The sequence below is a fragment of the Hydra viridissima genome, unplaced genomic scaffold (assembly GCF_058129835.1).
Source record: "Hydra viridissima isolate aposymbiotic clone 2 unplaced genomic scaffold, HvirCarnegie_v1 scaffold_14, whole genome shotgun sequence".
In the NCBI taxonomy this organism is placed as follows: Eukaryota; Metazoa; Cnidaria; class Hydrozoa; order Anthoathecata; family Hydridae; genus Hydra; species Hydra viridissima.
The window spans coordinates 5648791-5666055 of NW_028324313.1; the positions used below are offsets into that span (position 1 = coordinate 5648791).

Here is a 17265-nt window from a genome sequence, read left to right on the forward strand (position 1 = left end):
ACCTCGAGTCAAAGTAGGCAAGCAGTCTCTGGAAATGGATAGAGTCACACATGGAGAAAGGCTGATTTTCAGTTGCAAGGTAAATCATAAGCTTAATGCCACCTTTAAGTTCAGTGGTGCCCTGTGTTGGGTAGCACAAATTCTTTCTGGCTTTTAGAACCCTTTTTCTTTTCCTGTGACCTAAAAAAACCCTATACATTTGTTAATATTGAATTAACTTCGGATACCGTCGTTTACATCAATAAAAAATCATATAAACTTGACATAAAGTTGTATAACTTCGCTACATGGCATTGTAACATGCATTATTAAACTAAGTTACCAGTGCCAACTCATTTTCTACCCGTCAAATTTGTCCTCCTTGGCAACTTCTGCCTCATCTCTTATCTTTTGATTCTGACACATTTCGATGTACTCATCCTTATGGTTGGCCCGCAGGTGACCACTCAGGGTTGATGTTAACCCAGAATTCATCTTTAGGTCCTTCTTGCAGCTATTGCACACACCATTCTCTCCAGTATTTCTTCAGTAAGTGTACGATTTTCATAACTGTAAAAATTTGATTTAAAACTTTTTGCAGCTCTTAACATCGTTTAAGTATTAGCGTCTTTTAACTTTTTTTCGAAGTTTAACGGATTTCAACTTCGTTTAATTTAAGAAAGGTCGCCAAACTGACGGCTTTCAAAGTTAACAAAAAATATACGAATTTGAAAACCGTAACTCGATTGTTTTATCTCCAATTGAAATGATCTTTAAAAAGCCGAAAGTAACCAAGAACTTTTATCCTCTTTTTGGAAGATATTTTTTCAAAAGTAATCATTGTAAGGTGAGTAATAATAATTTTTACGAAATACTGTCATATTTTTAAAAAGCATTATCATACATATAGCCAAATACAAAGTCATATCTCATCACTTCTACATTTATGTCTGTTAACAAGTGTATTAATGTTATGTAAGTGTATTTACAATTTGTTTTAGGAACGTATGAGTTCCATCATCATTATTTGATGCTTAGTTCTCATTTTTATAATGCAGATAATGTGATGTAATAATTTTAGAGAGTAATAACTATTAAAATGTTTGATATATTATGGTAGTGAGGAAAAACTAATAAAGATCTTTTAAAAACACACACACAGGTTTGTCAAACAGTGTAAAGGGTTCTTTTTTATTTCTTAGCAATTTATTAGGATTTTTGGCACTATTCTTTTAGACATTTTTCTACATGGCTATTGATTTGCAGCAAAATGAAAATGAAGAAGTATCTGTTACCCTTTCTAAATCTCTGTTGAATCTTATAAACCAACAAAGAATATGATTTTTTTTTTTTGCCTAACTCTTTATCTACCATACTCTCAGTCAGTTTGTTTGCATCATTTTTTTTTACAGCTTGAATATTCTTATAATTGTCAAAGAAAGACTTAATATTTATTATTTTTATGTTTATGTCAGCTACAAACAATTATTTTTAAAAACAAACTTTAACAAAATTTTTACTTGTACATAGAAATAAAAGTGGCTCACAAGTACCAACCTATTTGAAAAGCAGTTTTTTAAGTTAACATTCAGTCACATGCAATCTTCATTCCTATTTTTAGGAATTGCACAACTAAAAAAAGCACTTTGTGAAGTATGTCCAATTATATAAGTTTAATTTAATTGGCATTCATTATTTTATTCAACAATATAGTTTCAGTAATGTAACTGTATGCATTTTATTTAACAAAAAATAAAATTTTAAAAATATTAAACATTATTTTACAGACTCAAGATCCCTTCAAAATCTAATTCTTTTCTTAGAATCAGCTTTCAAATGTTTAAATACATTTTTTAAAATTGTTTTTAGGCTGATATGGCTTCTTCTTTTGAACCAGTTAAGTTATCAAAGGCCTGCAAAAGAATACCTTCTAGTATTTGGTATAGTGTTTCTTTTTCTGAATATACAATTGTTCAATTCTGTTGTACAATTGTATATTCACAATTGTTCAATTCTGTTGTACAATTGTACAATTGCTCAATTCTGTTGCATAAATACAGAGTTTTGTAATAATTGAAATGTAGACAAGAAGGTTGCCATCAAAAAATAACATAGACTGTTAAATAACAGCAGGCTAATCTTATCTTCTTCAAGCTTTTGAGTTACAACTCACTACAAAGTTTTTTTTTTTTTTAAGTAGGGGAGAAGGCGGCAGCTTTAAAAAAATCCATTTTTGAAGTGTTATTGTGTTTAAACTTAATAAAACTAAATATTTTGTGAAGAAAATATTTACCCTTGCAGCTGTCTCTTGTTTTTCCTGGCATTTGGCATGAACTGGACAAAATATATGATTGATTCGTTTTTGAGAACAAATTGTAAACATTTTGATGTAACGTTGTAAGATTTTCCTGACCATATTTCTTACTTGTGTGATATTTAATATTATAAAATAGCATAATTCATAACATTTACAATTAAGCAGAAAATGTCAATAATTGAGATAATTTTATTTGGAAAAATAATTGTCAATTATTTAAAATGCTGCTGGGACAGTTTTGAATAGAATGGATGGGGCACCTTGAATTGTTGTTTAAACTTTTTGTGTCTTATTGCTTGATTATCACATCCTGAATTTTGATTGTCTAATGTTAAAAATGGTTTGATATTATTAAAAAAAGAAATGACAGAATTCATAGAGGAAGATTTTAATAATGCTGTTCTCCAAGTTGCAAATGGATTAAAGAGACCAAGTGAAGCTGCTATAACTTACAATATAAAACATAACACTTTACATTACAGAATAAAGAAGTATAAAAGTTTATTATCTAAGACCAAGCTTGGTTTGACAACTAAATATACTGTCACATTTAATAACAGGGTTGCCACCAAATCAGGGAAATTCAGGGAAGTTTAGATACAATCAGGGAAAATTAGGGGGGAATAGTGGATTTTGGAAAAAATCAGCGAAAATCAGGGAACTTTTAATTTTTCTTTGTTTTGAAATGTTTTCTAACAAAAACTTTCCCTTTCCAGCATACCAGGGTAAATGTCTAACATTTTAAAAGAAAATTAATCACATTGCATTTATATATATATATATATATATATATATATATATATATATATATATATATATATATATATATATATATATATATATATATATATATATATATATATATATATATATATATATATATATATATATGTAAATGCAACTACAGCAGAATCCCATCAAGTTGAACCCTTCAGAGTTCAAGTTGATGGGATTCTACTTTAGTTTTTATATTTTTTTCAAAGAACAATTTCATGTGTTGATTGAAGTATTTGATTATTTATTTTAATTTTCAAATAAAATGATTGGTTCATTACTCATTGGGGGATTATAGCATTTGTTTTTTTTCAGAGATAAAAATGCTCTGGGGTTGATGGAGGAGTTTGGTTTGGAAGTTAAATTTGGGTATTTGAATGCTGGAAATATCAGGGGGAGATAAGCAAAATTTTAGCAAAAAATCAGGGAAAATCAGGGAGGAAAAAGCAAAGTTTTAGTGAAAAATCAGGGAGAATCAGGGAGAAAAAAGCAAAATTTTTGCAAAAAAAAATCAAGGAAAATCAGGGAATTTTGTTCTTTAATAATGGTAGCAACCCTGAATAAAGATGAGGAAATAATGTTAAGAGGCTATCTAATAAAAAACTCTAAAATGAATTATGGCTTGACATATAAACAAGCAAAAGAATTTGTATTTCATTATGCTATGAAACTTTGTAAATGTCCAAGTAAATGGATGGAAAATAAATAAGCTGGTATAGAGTGGTTGAAGGGTTTCATGAAGTGTCACCAAAAACTTTCACTTAGAAAATCTGAAAATACAAGTTCGTCTCATTCAACAAGTTTCAATCAGCACAATTTAAATCAGTTTTTTGATAACTATGAAAAATTTTTAAAAAAGTAATAATTTCACTCCTGATAGAATTAACAATATTGATGAAACCAGCACTATGACAGTAGTACAAGCACCCCATATTATAGCATCATGTGGAACAAAACAAGTAGGACAGTGTGTCTGTTGAACTTGGACAACTAATTACTATGTGTGGTATGGGAAATACGATAGGAAATTTCATTTCACCTGTCTTTATATTTCCAAGAGTACAGTTTTATGACACCATGATAAAAGGAAGACCATCTGGTTTTATTTGTTATGCAAGCAGTTCAACAAGTGGCTGGATGACAGGGTCATTATTCTTAAAGGTTCTAGAACATACAAAAAAAGCTAGTCAGATATTTGAAAGAGGATACTATTTTAATCTTAATGGATAATCAAGAAAGCCATCGTACATGCCATCAATTATTGTTATGAAAACAGAATGGTAGTTTTCCTCCTCACCGCACTCATAAATTTAGATTATGTTACTTGTAAAGATTCTTTTAAAAATTGTTTGAGGTTTATTAAAGATATATATATATATATATATATATATATATATATATATATATATATATATATATATATATATATATATATATATATATATATATATATATATATATATATGGATCATTCCATATCAAATCACCTAATGGTCCGCAGGGTAACACCTCAAATTTGCTTCAAATTTTGACCACCCACAGTATTTATGAAAAAAATACAAACCTCAAAATTTTAGCTTGATTCACCTAACCGTTCAAAAGTTATAATTGAATCAATATAGACCGAAACCGGCGAAATTTAAGTATCTCAAGCTTATCGTAAATTTTTTTGATTTTTGACAGATTATAACTTTTAAATAAAATAGATGATCACTTGAAATTTTCTATGGTAATAGTTTATCACCCAAATTATCTATTTTTGCAGGTGTTTTGGACTGGTTTTAAACAATTTTGAGTTCTTGTACCTCAAAGTTGCTAATTAACTCAATATTAGACAAAGTTTTTGAAACTTTAATGCGCTACAGTTCAATACCAACAGACAAGCTGTGCCAATATTTTGTCACTTTTGTGTACTTAGAGTAACCACTTGCAGAAAAATTTAAAATTATGTGTTGAAATTTGTTTTAGCACTTGCAGCAGCCTGTTAAAATATCACTTTTTTCAAAAAATACGATAAATTACATTCACTTCATAGGCATAGAAAGTAGCGTAGACAGTTAAAAAAAATTATGAAACTTTTTACTGGCAAGGTTCCATATATAGACAATCACCAAAAAAATTTAAAGACCTATACTCTATCTTATGACATAATTTTAGCATTTTGAGTGCAATGCTTTTTTAGTTTAAAAGGATACCTAATAGCACAAGTTATATTACGTTTCAAAAAAAAAAAAAATTAAAAATGCTGAAAGTAGAAGTGTATATACACATAAAACACAAGTACACTAATTTCTTTATCTCTGATTTACAATACTCATGATACTGTCATAATCATTATTAGCAAGTTTGTAGTTACGAGCACTTCTACCCTTAATGGCTGGAGCATTTATTTGACATATTACTTTGTCAAATGGAACCCAACACTGACTTAATCGTGCATCATCAGTCCATTTTAAATTTAATTTGTTTCTATGCATAAATTTTACATAAACATCTTGGTTTTCATTACAAATCTCAAGCACAAGCCCTTTGTACCATTCATCATCATAAAAACATGCAATGTATTTACCAGGTTGAAAGTTTGAAGGATTTTTTTTTGCCAAGTTAATATTATTCAGCAAATGGGTATCAAAGACAGTATCGCTAGAAAATCTCCGTAAAAATAACTTGTCTCCACCTGGTACAAAACTGTGATAGCTTCTTGTGCCTGGGATTGTGCTCATCTCTTCATATCGTTTCTTTAGGTTAAAATAAGTTTCATGGTTATTGATATCATCACTTGAAATGTAAAATATGTTAACACCTTTAATATTTTTTTCAGCCCATATAAACAGTTCATTTGGTGTAAGAATCTGGTTTGCATTTGCTGCTCGTAGACTTGCTTTTGCTGCTTCTCTTTTTATAGTTCCTCCTATTCCATCACATGGACTTTTGCCATGGGATGTAGCAAAGAATTGATGCTCAGCATTTATATTGTGATCAGCATTTATATTGTGATCTTCAAGATGGTACATTAAGTTTAACAGACATTTGTAATTTTTATACTGTGATACAGCACCATCACTGAAGTATTTTACTTTATTGATTGTGGGTAGTTTGATTTTGATCATTGGTAGTAACTTTGTGAGAAAACAATGAACTGTTGTTTGGTCATGGCGAAGATGGTCAGATATTGTACAATAGCATTCGTATTTGATTTGATTTTTTTTATCTTTGTAATAAACAGCAAATGGATGTAAGGTAGCTTGATCGTCTTGCCAGTAAAACCCTTTTACAGCATCTTGCACAAGAAAACTATAGTTCTCTGCAAAATCCATAAGAATAAGACAAGTGTGTTGATCTAATGTTTTTTTTTGCCTCTGATAAGTAGGAGGATTGTGCTTCTTTGATAAAGTGGTGATGACAAATGTCATACAAAGTTTCACTTAGAGTTTCAATAAACTCAATAATGCTTGTTTGGACTGTGACAAGTGCAGTTCAATCATAAACACCCATTGTTTGTATGTGATCTGATTGTCAAAATCAAAATCATTATTTTCAAACACATTTTCCAAGTAAGTCTTCAAATTTACTTTACCGGGGCAGTTAGAACATAGATGAAACATGCAGCTTCGACTATCTATATTACAAACACATACTTTCATCAAATCTTTGTAATATGTTAAATGGCCCTTAGGTAAAGCAGTGCACATCAACTTAACATTTTGATGATAAGAACATACGCAAAGTGAGTGACTTCCTCTACTGTCAACTGTGATGCACCACTTTGGCCTTAGTTCGCAGAACTTGCTGAATCCAACTTTATGTGCAGGGTATAGCTTTTTAAACTCAAGATAAAGTTCTTTTAATCGAACTAATGTTAAGCGTTTTTGTTTATGAACTTTTGCATTATTTATACGCACTGAAACAAAGTCTTTTTTTCCTGGACATTGTCTTGTAAACTCTTCAGATTCATAAATTTCAATAACTTTTTGTTTAACAATATCTTCTAATGGCTGTCCTATTTTAGCCTCAGGTTTAGCAAGTATTCCTTTTTCATTTTTCGACTTTCGAGCTTTCTTAGCAAGATGTTCTGAAACTGAAAATGTTTTGCAAGTTTTTTCAATTGACCAACTATCAGGAGTTGTGTTAGTAGTTGAACTTTTTCTTCCTTCAAACTTATTTTCATTTTGTATTTTATTGCATCTAACAGTTTGTCTAAATCATTACATTTTATACATTTTAGCTCTTTTTCCGATTCTATATCTTTTGGGTCTATATCCAATGCTGACGCTACTAGGTTTGTCATACTTGTTGCAATTTTTTAACCTTTTGTCTTCCATATCTTAATTTGTCGCGCCTACTTTCATTTTTGAGTGGAGATATTTCCAATAAAGACACACTCTTATTAAGAACTGTCTTATCAAGGTCTGAACAACTAAAATCTTCTTCAGCAGCTTCATCTTGACTAACTTCTGTAATTATTTCAAGTTTGAAGTCATTCAAACAGTTAGTACAAACTTTTTGACCAGGTTTGATCCTAATCTGATTTGCCATTGATATGTAGACTTTACACAATCCCTTGATAATTTTTTTCTTGTGGACTTTAAATGGATCACAACAGTATTTTTGAAGTGCTTCATATCTAGAAATAAAGGCTTTTTCTTGATGAAAACATATCTCCTCATTTCATGGGCGCCGGCAGGCAAGGGCAAGGTGGGGCAGTTGCCCCCCCCCCCCCTGGAAAAGCAAAATAACAAATTTTGATATTCACAAAATTTCTTTTAACTGTTTATTTCGATATCTTATCAATTTAACTCATTTATAGTTTACTCACCGTAATGTAAATGACAACAGTTTAAATGAAATATTACTATCAAATGCAATGACTTCCACGATGGCGGAAGCTTTTTTATAAAGGCATATTTTATATTTTTAAAATAAGATGTTTGAATGAAAGTTTAAAAAAATATATGATAGAAATAGATCATAGAAAAATAAAAAAGTAATACATAGAAAAAAACAATAGATAAAGGAGAAGTATAGAAAGCAAAAAGAAGAGAGGAAAAAAAAAAAGGAAAATAAAGGAAATAATAATAAAAAAAAAGAAATCGAATTACAATAACAAAGTTCTTACGCAAACAAATAAACTTCGAACTGACGAAGAAAGAATTGAATGCAGTGATCAAATTTTTTAAATTATTTTTTAATGTGTCAGTTTCATTTTCTTTTTTATGCTGTTGTTTTTTTGTTTGTTGGCAAAATGTTTCTTGTATTGTATTTCTATTTATTCTTTTCCTATTTATTGTGTTATATTCATTTTAATAAAACTATTACTTTGTGTTTTTTGCTAGCTAAATGTTGATTATTATAATTATATATTTAATTTGATTAACTTGAATTAACCTGCTGCATTTAAATTTTTGTTTTGTTTTTTGGAATATGTCTAATTTGTATTTAATAAATCAATGTTTTTTAACAAATCATTATATTATATAATATTTAGCATTATTTGGTATAATTAAGCATTATTAGCATTATGAGCGTTTGTCTGGGCTTTGCATGCTGAGCGTGCATCGTGAAAAAATACGCTCCAGAAAATCTGAATTTTTGGAATAAATTGTAAATAAGTTTGGCAGTGAACGCAGATGACTACAATTTCTATATACTGAATAACAATGATTTAACTCTTGTGTTTTTATTTTTACATTTTCTTTAATTTTTTGTTGTCACTGGTCTAATAAAATGACTTGATTAATTGATGCATTTATGTAGTTTTTGAAATATCACTTTTGAATTTTATTTTGCCCCCCCTTGAAAAAAATCCTGCCGGCGCCCATGCCTCATTTGGTTCAAAAGTGTATCCTATCCTTTGAATTAAAACTTCAATATCATTATCTTTTAGTACTATTCTTCCTACTATTCTACAATATGACATTTTATCACAAGGTTCATTTAAAACTCTTCCCACACAACATTTCTCTGACATTTTTAACTAATCTAAAAATATTAAAATTGAGGGTTATTTATAACTTTGTTATATTTTTCCAGTAATAAAATCAGTAAAAATGAACTCTCAAGTACAAATGTGATTAAAACTGTCTAAAATGCAACCAATAAACTATTTATACATATAACTATTTCTGCATACACAAAACTTTTTAGTTTTTGGTTCTTGCAGTATTAAAAACTAAAATAATAAAATCCAAAAAATACTGTGCAGATTTAGATTTTTCTACAAACTCTTGAAGTAAATTATATCATTATAATTATATTACATGTATAAAATTAAACAAATATATATTAAAAAATCATATCAAACAATTTAAGACACTGATAACGTTATTTTACGGAAAACTGATTGTATTTATTCAGGGAAAAATCAAAATTATACACCTAAGTCATAGGGCTACAATCATGTCATAAGATAGAGTATTGGTCTTTAAATTTTTTTTGGTGATTGTCTATATATGGAACCTCACCAGTAAAAAGTTTCATAATTTTTTTTAACTGTCTACGCTACTTTCTATGCCTATGAAGTGAATGTAATTTATCGTATTTTTTGAAAAAAGTGATATTTTAACAGGCTGCTGCAAGTGCTAAAACAAATTTCAACACATAATTTTAAATTTTTCTGCAAGTGGTTACTCTAAGTACACAAAAGTGACAAAATATTGGCACAGCTTGTCTGTTGGTATTGAACTGTAGCGCATTAAAGTTTCAAAAACTTTGTCTAATATTGAGTTAATTAGCAACTTTGAGGTACAAGAACTCAAAATTGTTTAAAACCAGTCCAAAACACCTGCAAAAATAGATAATTTGGGTGATAAACTATTACCATAGAAAATTTCAAGTGATCATCTATTTTATTTAAAAAGTTATAATCTGTCAAAAATCAAAAAAATTTACGATAAGCTCAAGATATTTAAGTTTCGCCGTTTTCAGTCTATATTGATTCAATTATAACTTTAGAACGGTTTGGCGAATCAAGCTGAAATTTTCAGGATTGTGTTTTTTCCACAAAAGCTGTGGGTGGTCAAAATTTGAAGTAAATTGGGGGTGGTACCCTGGGGCACTTTTGAAAAACTAGGTGATTTCATATGGAATAACCCATATATATATATATATATATATATAGAAATTTTCTTATTTTAAGGGTACTTTTTTACAACTTTAGTATTAAAAGTTTCTTAAGAGTTTCTTAGGTTTCAGATTATCAATAGAGAAAAAGTAAGTAAAATGGAATTTGAAAACATTTTAACAAGTAAGATAAAATATTTTACAGTTGATCAACTAAATCTATTTGAAATTGATCAATATCATTCAATTTAATAAATCTTCAGGCTTGTCCCTGAATAGAACACAAATTCGGAAATATTCCTCAAATTTTTAATAAAATGAGTTTCTTATCGAAAAACAACTTAGTGCTAATAGTTTCTTAAGATATCGGTGCTTCTGGTACTAGTGTCTTATAAACTTTTCTTTTTATAAAAATTTCTTATTAAAAAAAAGAACGTGTAGAATTAATGTTATGATTTATAAAAGGATACATAGGCTACAGGCAATTAAAATCCATAGTTTGTAAACTAAAATAGTGTGAAAAATGTTTCAGTCAAATTTGCACCAAAATCAATTAGGAACTACCTAACATTTAACTACATTAATCTTGTGATAAAATTTTTTTCTTAAAAGGTTTCCAAAATACCTTTTTCTTTTTTGCAATATGGATTTTTTGGTCTCAAAGAAAAAAGAAAACACTAAAAATGATTTCCGTAAATGTGAAAGATTGCAAACAGACAATTGCTAAAGCACTTAATACCCAAGAATTGATATCTTTACAGAACACATCAGCGTTAAATTGCTGGAGATTAAAAAGCTGAAGGTAAAAAAACTAAAGAAAATAGGGTTCTACACTATCCAAAGCTGTGCAAGAAATCATATAACATGATTTTTTTTATTATTTTTTTATTTGAAATAGGGTCGTTTCCACACCTACCGTGAGTCAACACTTATTGTAGGTTTTAAATACTAACATAATTATTGCAAAAAGTTGTAATTTTTATTTTTATTTTTGTATTTTGTGTATCAACAACATCGTCATGCACTTCTATTACAATAGATAGAAACCGCAATACATAGTTACTTATATGAACTCGATGGGTTTATTACGTCCGCAAATTAAAATACTTTTTTTTTTAAATACCATCTATTAGAAGCGTTTCAAATAAAACAAGGAAATTTAAAAAGATAACATAAAATTTCATTTCTAAATTGACTTAATCAGGTAAATAAACATGAATCATTACAGGCTGTCAAGTTGTCATTTTTTTCATTTTTTTCATTTTTTTATTGGTCTTTTTTGTTATGTCATTTTTTTTCTTTTTTTTTTCAATTTTTTCAATTTTGTCATTTTTTTTCATTTTTTTTTGTTACTTTGTACCTTTTAAAGATTTAGTTTTCCTCATTGTTGAGATATTTTACAAAAAATGTTCAGTATTAGAATGTCTAATAAAGATGTGAGATGTTTTTCATTTAATTATTATAATTTTTGGAATTGTGTACTTTGTTTACTAAATAACAAGTTTTTTTAAAAAATCAATACTATTAGGTGGTATAATATTCTTTTAAGTATCATAATTTTTTAATGGTTGTGTTCTGATATTTTATTTTTACATTAATATTTACTTTATTTGTCAAGAAATAGAAGTGAAAAGTTAGTTTTTAAGTAAACCAGAAAGCAGAAAGTGTAAAGTTTTAGTGAAGTTACTCATTTAAACCTGTAATTTTTTGTATAAAACCCATACATAATGGTTAAATGGACTGATGTGTGGTAGGAAAAGTTAGATATGAATCAAGTCAAAATCAAATTATGGGCTGAGAAAAAGAACTCAGAATATGCTGTTTGTAAACTATGTTTAAGTGAGTTAAAATATAGCTTAGTTGGTTTTCAAGCTCTTTTTCAACATTCTTCTAAACCAAAACATAAATCAGTGTCTGATATTAGGTTTTCAAATACAGCTCTCCATTTTTATATAGATTCAAAAACAAACTCTACAGCAGAAAAAAAAATTGTTACATTAGAATATTCTACTAATGATAAAAGTTCAGCTGCAGAAGCCATGTGGCTATTTAAAGTTGCTGAGAATGATCTTGCTTTAAGACATTGTGACAATACATCAGTTCTATTTCAAAGGATGTTTCCAGATAGTAAGATTTGTCAGGGTTTTACAATGAGTCGCCAAAAAGCTTCATATATTTTTCAAGATGGTCTTGGACCATTATTAGAGAAATAACTTTGTACCAGTATAACCTCAAGCCCTGCTGCTTTCACTTTGATGTTTGATGAAACAACTACCACTCAGCAGAGAAAACAAATGGATCTTTTATGTCGTTTTTGGTCAGAAGAAGAAAACCAAGTTGTCACAAAATATTTAACCTCTTTTTTCTTTGGGAGAGCAACAGCTGAAGATGTAAAAAAAATGCTAGCATCTTTATTCCACAATCAAAAATATAACTTACCATGGGGTCGTCTTTTTAATATTTCAACAGATGGTCCTAACATAAACAAGGCTATTTGGAAGTTGTTAAATGAGGAGCTTTGTAGCAATTATTTTAATGGTTTGTTACCATTTATAAGTTGTACATTGCACACAGTGCATAATGCATTTCAAAAAGCAATTATGGTTCTAGGTGAAGATGCTGAGCAGCTAGCATTTGATCTACATGCATGGTTTAAGGTAAGGATTTTATTGTTAATAGTAATTTTATTTCCCTAGTTACAATAATACATAATCCTTATGTGTTATTGTAAGTAGGAACTCCAGGTTCAAAAATGATAGATTCTAGAACTCTTAAAGGCCAGTTTTTTTTCTCTATGGAGTTCGGAAGTTCCTAAACATTTTTGGAGCCATTTTTTCACACCTCATTACTCTAGAATCCAGGAAAAACTAGGGAATCTTTGACTCAAAACCCTGGAGTCTTTCTTCGGACTTTCCATCCCTGGTTATAATCTATAAATATTAGTATGATTATTTTATTAATTTAGAATGCACCATGCAAAATTGAAGACTTCAAAAAGTTAGCAGAGTCCATTTTTATTGAAGATGAAAGTTTGTTTCTTCGATTTGTCAATACTAGATGGCTTACTCTTTCTGCTACACTTGAAAAAGTCCTTTTACGATGGGAAGATACAAAGAAATATTTTTTGGAATACATTCCAAAACAAAAAGAATATAAAAAGACTCTGACAAACAACAAACGTTTTGTAAGGATTCAGAAGAGTCTAAAGGAAAATGAAAATGTAATAAATTACATCAGCCTTGTTTTTTAAAATTTTTATGTTTTAAAGAGAATAAGGTTAAAGAAGATTTCAAAGAAAATTAAACTATTTACTTTTTTTTTTATAGGAGTTACTTGTGTCTATTAAATTCCTTATTGGTATTGCACCCTTGTTTGAAAAATACTTAATGATATTCCAAGATGAAGGACCACTTATTCATATCTTATTTTATAAAATGTAAGATCTTTTAATATCTTTGATGAAGCGTTTCCTTAAACCTTCTGCTGTTGACAAAAAACTTACTAAAGATCTTTTAAAAATTGATTCCTCAGATTCAACTATACATCTTGAAATAAATAAAATGGATTTTGGTGAGGAAGCAAAAAACAGGTTAGTATTTTGTTGTTATTGATACTTGCAGATTTTACTTGGGAGATACTTTAATCTATTGCTAATTTGATTAATTATTTGATATATCATTATAGAAAACAATATGGTAATTATTCTTTCCAATTTTCTGTTGTGTTTCAATAAAAAAATATTTAATTTTTAGGTGAAAAAACTTTCTTGCGAAAAAAAAAGATATATCTGCCTAGAACAAATGAGAGATGGATATATAGCCATTGTTAAACACTTACAAAAGAAACTTCCTCTTGATTCACAACTATTAAAAGACTTGACTTGTTTGAGTCCACAAATCAGATCTAAACCTTGGACTGTTAATGCAATTGGGCGAATAGCAGCTATGATGCCACACATTGTAAATGAGAGGGAGGTATTAATTTTAGTGTTAATAAAGTTTTCTAGAAGTTCATTGACAAAATTATTTGCAATTTAGTTTCAAATTTTAGTTAGGTTTTAATATGTAAGTAATGCAGTTATATATACTTATATGATTGCAAATCATTATCTGGTGTTTTGAATAAAATTATTTCATTGATTTTTTCTAGGTATCATTTGTGAAGGATAAATGGAAGTTATACCAAGCAGATAATGTTTCAGAAGACTGGTATTTAGATTCAAATACAAATAAATTAAAAAGAGCAGACCATTACTGGGCTAAAGTGTTCCAAAGTAATACAGAATGTGGAAAAACTAAGTATGCATTTCTTCATAAAGTTGTTAAGAGCTGTTTAACACTTCAGAATGGAAATGCTAGTGTAGAGCGAAGTTTATCAGATAATAAGAATACATTGATTTCAGAGAGAGTAAAGTTAAATGATGAAACATTAATGGCTTTGAGAATATCAAAGGAATATGCTAGAAGGTGCACATAATGTTGATACATTAGCAAAAGATGTTGTTCAAGCTGTTCAAAATGCTCATAGAATTTACAAAGTAAGAAAAACTGAAGAAGAGGAAGAAAAGAGATTTTAAAAAATTCATGAGGAAGAACTTATTTGTAAAAAGAAACAACACCAGGAAATGCTCCAAAAAATTGAAAAAAGTAAAATTAATCTTGATCAAAAAGAGCAAAATCTAGAAAAAGATGAGAAAAATGCGGATATGGAGTTTGAACTTGCTCAGAGAATGCTGGATGAAGCAACTAAGTCTATGCAAAGTGCCATCAATAAAGAAGATATGATTGGTATTAATCTTGCTCATGAAATGGTAAACAGTGCAAAAAGAAATTTTACAAATGCTAAAGCACATAGCAATGAACAAAAAAAGTTGCAAGTAAATATTGGTTTAAAACGAAAAAGTGAAATGCAGAGATTAATTAATGGTTTTAAAAAATCAAAGTAGACTATCAACAAGTTGTAATAAATTTTTGTGAAAAAGTCATCTTTATTTATTTTTTAATGACTGTTTGTGTCGTTCTTTTTTATGAAGTTTGTCATTTTTTTCATTTTTTTATTGAAATTTTTCATTTTTTTTCATTTTTTTTTTCAAAAAATAGTATCATTTTTTTTTCATTTTTTTAAAAAGTAGTCACTTGACAGCCTGTCATTATTAATATTATTAAAACAACTCATCATTATAGTATCAATGTTGTATTTTTGAATGTGGGATAAGTATGAACTAAAAAAAATGTTATTCCATACATCTCGTATGTCCGATGAATAATCAACTTGTTTCTTTTTTACTATAAAAATAAATATTATTTTACTTAGATTCTTTTACAATGGCAAGACAAAAATGTAAGACAAAAGCTTGTAGCTCAAAACAAAGACTTCAATATACAGATAGTCAATTACGTGATGCTATTAATGCTGTTAAAAAAGGTATGGTTGTGTACAAAGCGAGCAAGGCGTTTGGAATTCCTTATCAGACGCTTTGTGACAAAATATTTGGAAGAACTGCTTTGAAGATACAACACTGCAGGTATGAATCGGTTCTAGGTGAACAATTGAGAACAAGTTAGTCGAGTGGTTACTAACATGCACCAGAATGGGACTTGCCATGTCTGTAGTACAGCTATTAGATACTGTGCAAAAATATTTGAATTCCAACAATATACACAATTTACAAACATAATTTAAAAACACAATTTACTAACAATCGTCCTGCAAAAGGTTGGTTTTATGCATTTCTTCGCCATCACAAACATCTCAAAAAAAAGGTGAATACTTAAACCGAGCTAGAGGAGGAGTAACTGAAAAAGCCATAAGAGATTGGTTTGCTGAAATTCCAAATAGAATTATAAATGCTGCTCCGTCAGGATGGGGTATTGGAAAAAGTGAAAATGGTTGGATGACCGCAGAATGTTTTTTTGAGTATATTACAAACGTTTTTCATCCATTTTTGATAAAAGAAGAAATTCCTTTACCAGTTATTATTTTTTTAGATGGTCATGCGTCACATTTTTCTATCGAACTTAGTGAGTTTTGCTCTAAAAATGGAATAATTCTTGTTGCTTTGTTCCCAATTGCAACACATATTTTGCAGCCGCTCGATGTGGCAGTTTTTGGGCCAATGAAAGCAAAGTGGAAATCGTTTTGCCGACAAAGGCGCATTGACCATGAAGGACAAGAATTAAACAATGAAAATGTACCAGATGCATTAAATTCTTTTATAATCGATCCTTCTATGGCAAGTAATATTAAAAGTGGTTTTAAAAATACCAGAATTTTTCCATTTGATGCTAATAATGTTGACTACAAAAAAATTGTTCAAAAATTTTCTGAGTCAACTTTTGCTCGGGCTCCTTACTTAGAAGAGAACCATTCAAGTGTGACTTTATCAGCTTCCTCTTCCATAACCTTATTGAAAAATGCATTGATTTAAGTATTTTAGAGCAGTTTAAAATGACTGATGAACATTTATGTTGGAAAGGTAATCTTGAATACTTCCAGTTGTATCTTTTTTGGAAAAGAACCTAATCTGAAACATATAAGACCATAATTTTACCTTGAAGAAATACAACATGGTAATAAAAATCAATCAACAACTTGTAATTTAGAAAATTTGCGAGGTATAACCGATATGGATATGCCTGATTACAATAATGCAACTGTAATAGAACCAAAACCAGCTTGTTTCAGTTTAAAAATAGCAGCAAAAATCATAAATCCAATTGAAAGTGTTTTAATATGGCCAAAAAAACCAGTCCAAATGTCCAAGCGCAAAGGAGATCGTTTACCATCGGTTGTAACATCTGAAACGTGGCAGCAAATTCAGAAGACAAAAGTACAAGAAAAGTCACAAACAAAGGATGAAAAATTAAGAAAGAAACAATTGGCTGCAAATAAAAAGTCAAAATTAGAGGAAGAAAATTAAAAAAGAAACAATTGGCTATGGAGAAAAAGTTATTAAATGAAAAAGCTAAAAAAGAAAAAGAAAACATGAAAACTTTGAAGAAAAAAAAATTGCAAAAAAAAAAGAAAGCCTTGAAACTGAGTCAGAAAACGAGTTCCATTCAAATGCTGATAATAATTATAAAATAAGAATCCAATAGCTATGATGAAACTCTATCCTTTCCAGTTTAAGAACTTAA

The 17265-nt window shown here is 28.9% G+C and overlaps 1 protein-coding gene, 1 long non-coding RNA gene and 2 pseudogenes across 5 annotated transcripts in view; all 4 read left to right on the plus strand.

The window, feature by feature from the left end:
* Positions 1 to 647: 647 nt before the first annotated feature.
* LOC145181819 (kynurenine--oxoglutarate transaminase 3-like) overlaps positions 648 to 17265 on the plus strand; it is a 32260-nt gene continuing 15642 nt past the window's right edge. The window contains exons 1-2 of one of the 3 annotated variants that reach the window (XM_090071354.1): positions 648 to 826; positions 1849 to 1919. In XM_090071354.1, the coding sequence (XP_089927480.1) occupies positions 746 to 826; positions 1849 to 1919 (152 nt within the window). In that variant the 5' untranslated portion in view covers positions 648 to 745. Of the gene's footprint in view, positions 827 to 1077; positions 1142 to 1512; positions 1633 to 1848; positions 1920 to 17265 lie in introns of those variants that run through there. The other 2 variants (XM_090071356.1, XM_090071355.1) reach the window with 2 other exon arrangements.
* Positions 11624 to 16981, plus strand: LOC149879038 (uncharacterized; annotated as a pseudogene). The gene is made up of 5 exons (XR_016446819.1): positions 11624 to 12786; positions 13095 to 13349; positions 13456 to 13722; positions 13882 to 14103; positions 14279 to 16981. The product of XR_016446819.1 is annotated as an uncharacterized LOC149879038 (transcript).
* On the plus strand, positions 15425 to 17180 carry LOC149879039 (uncharacterized). The gene has a single exon (XR_016446818.1). It is a non-coding gene; the product is annotated as an uncharacterized LOC149879039 (long non-coding RNA).
* Positions 15454 to 16981, plus strand: LOC149879040 (uncharacterized; annotated as a pseudogene).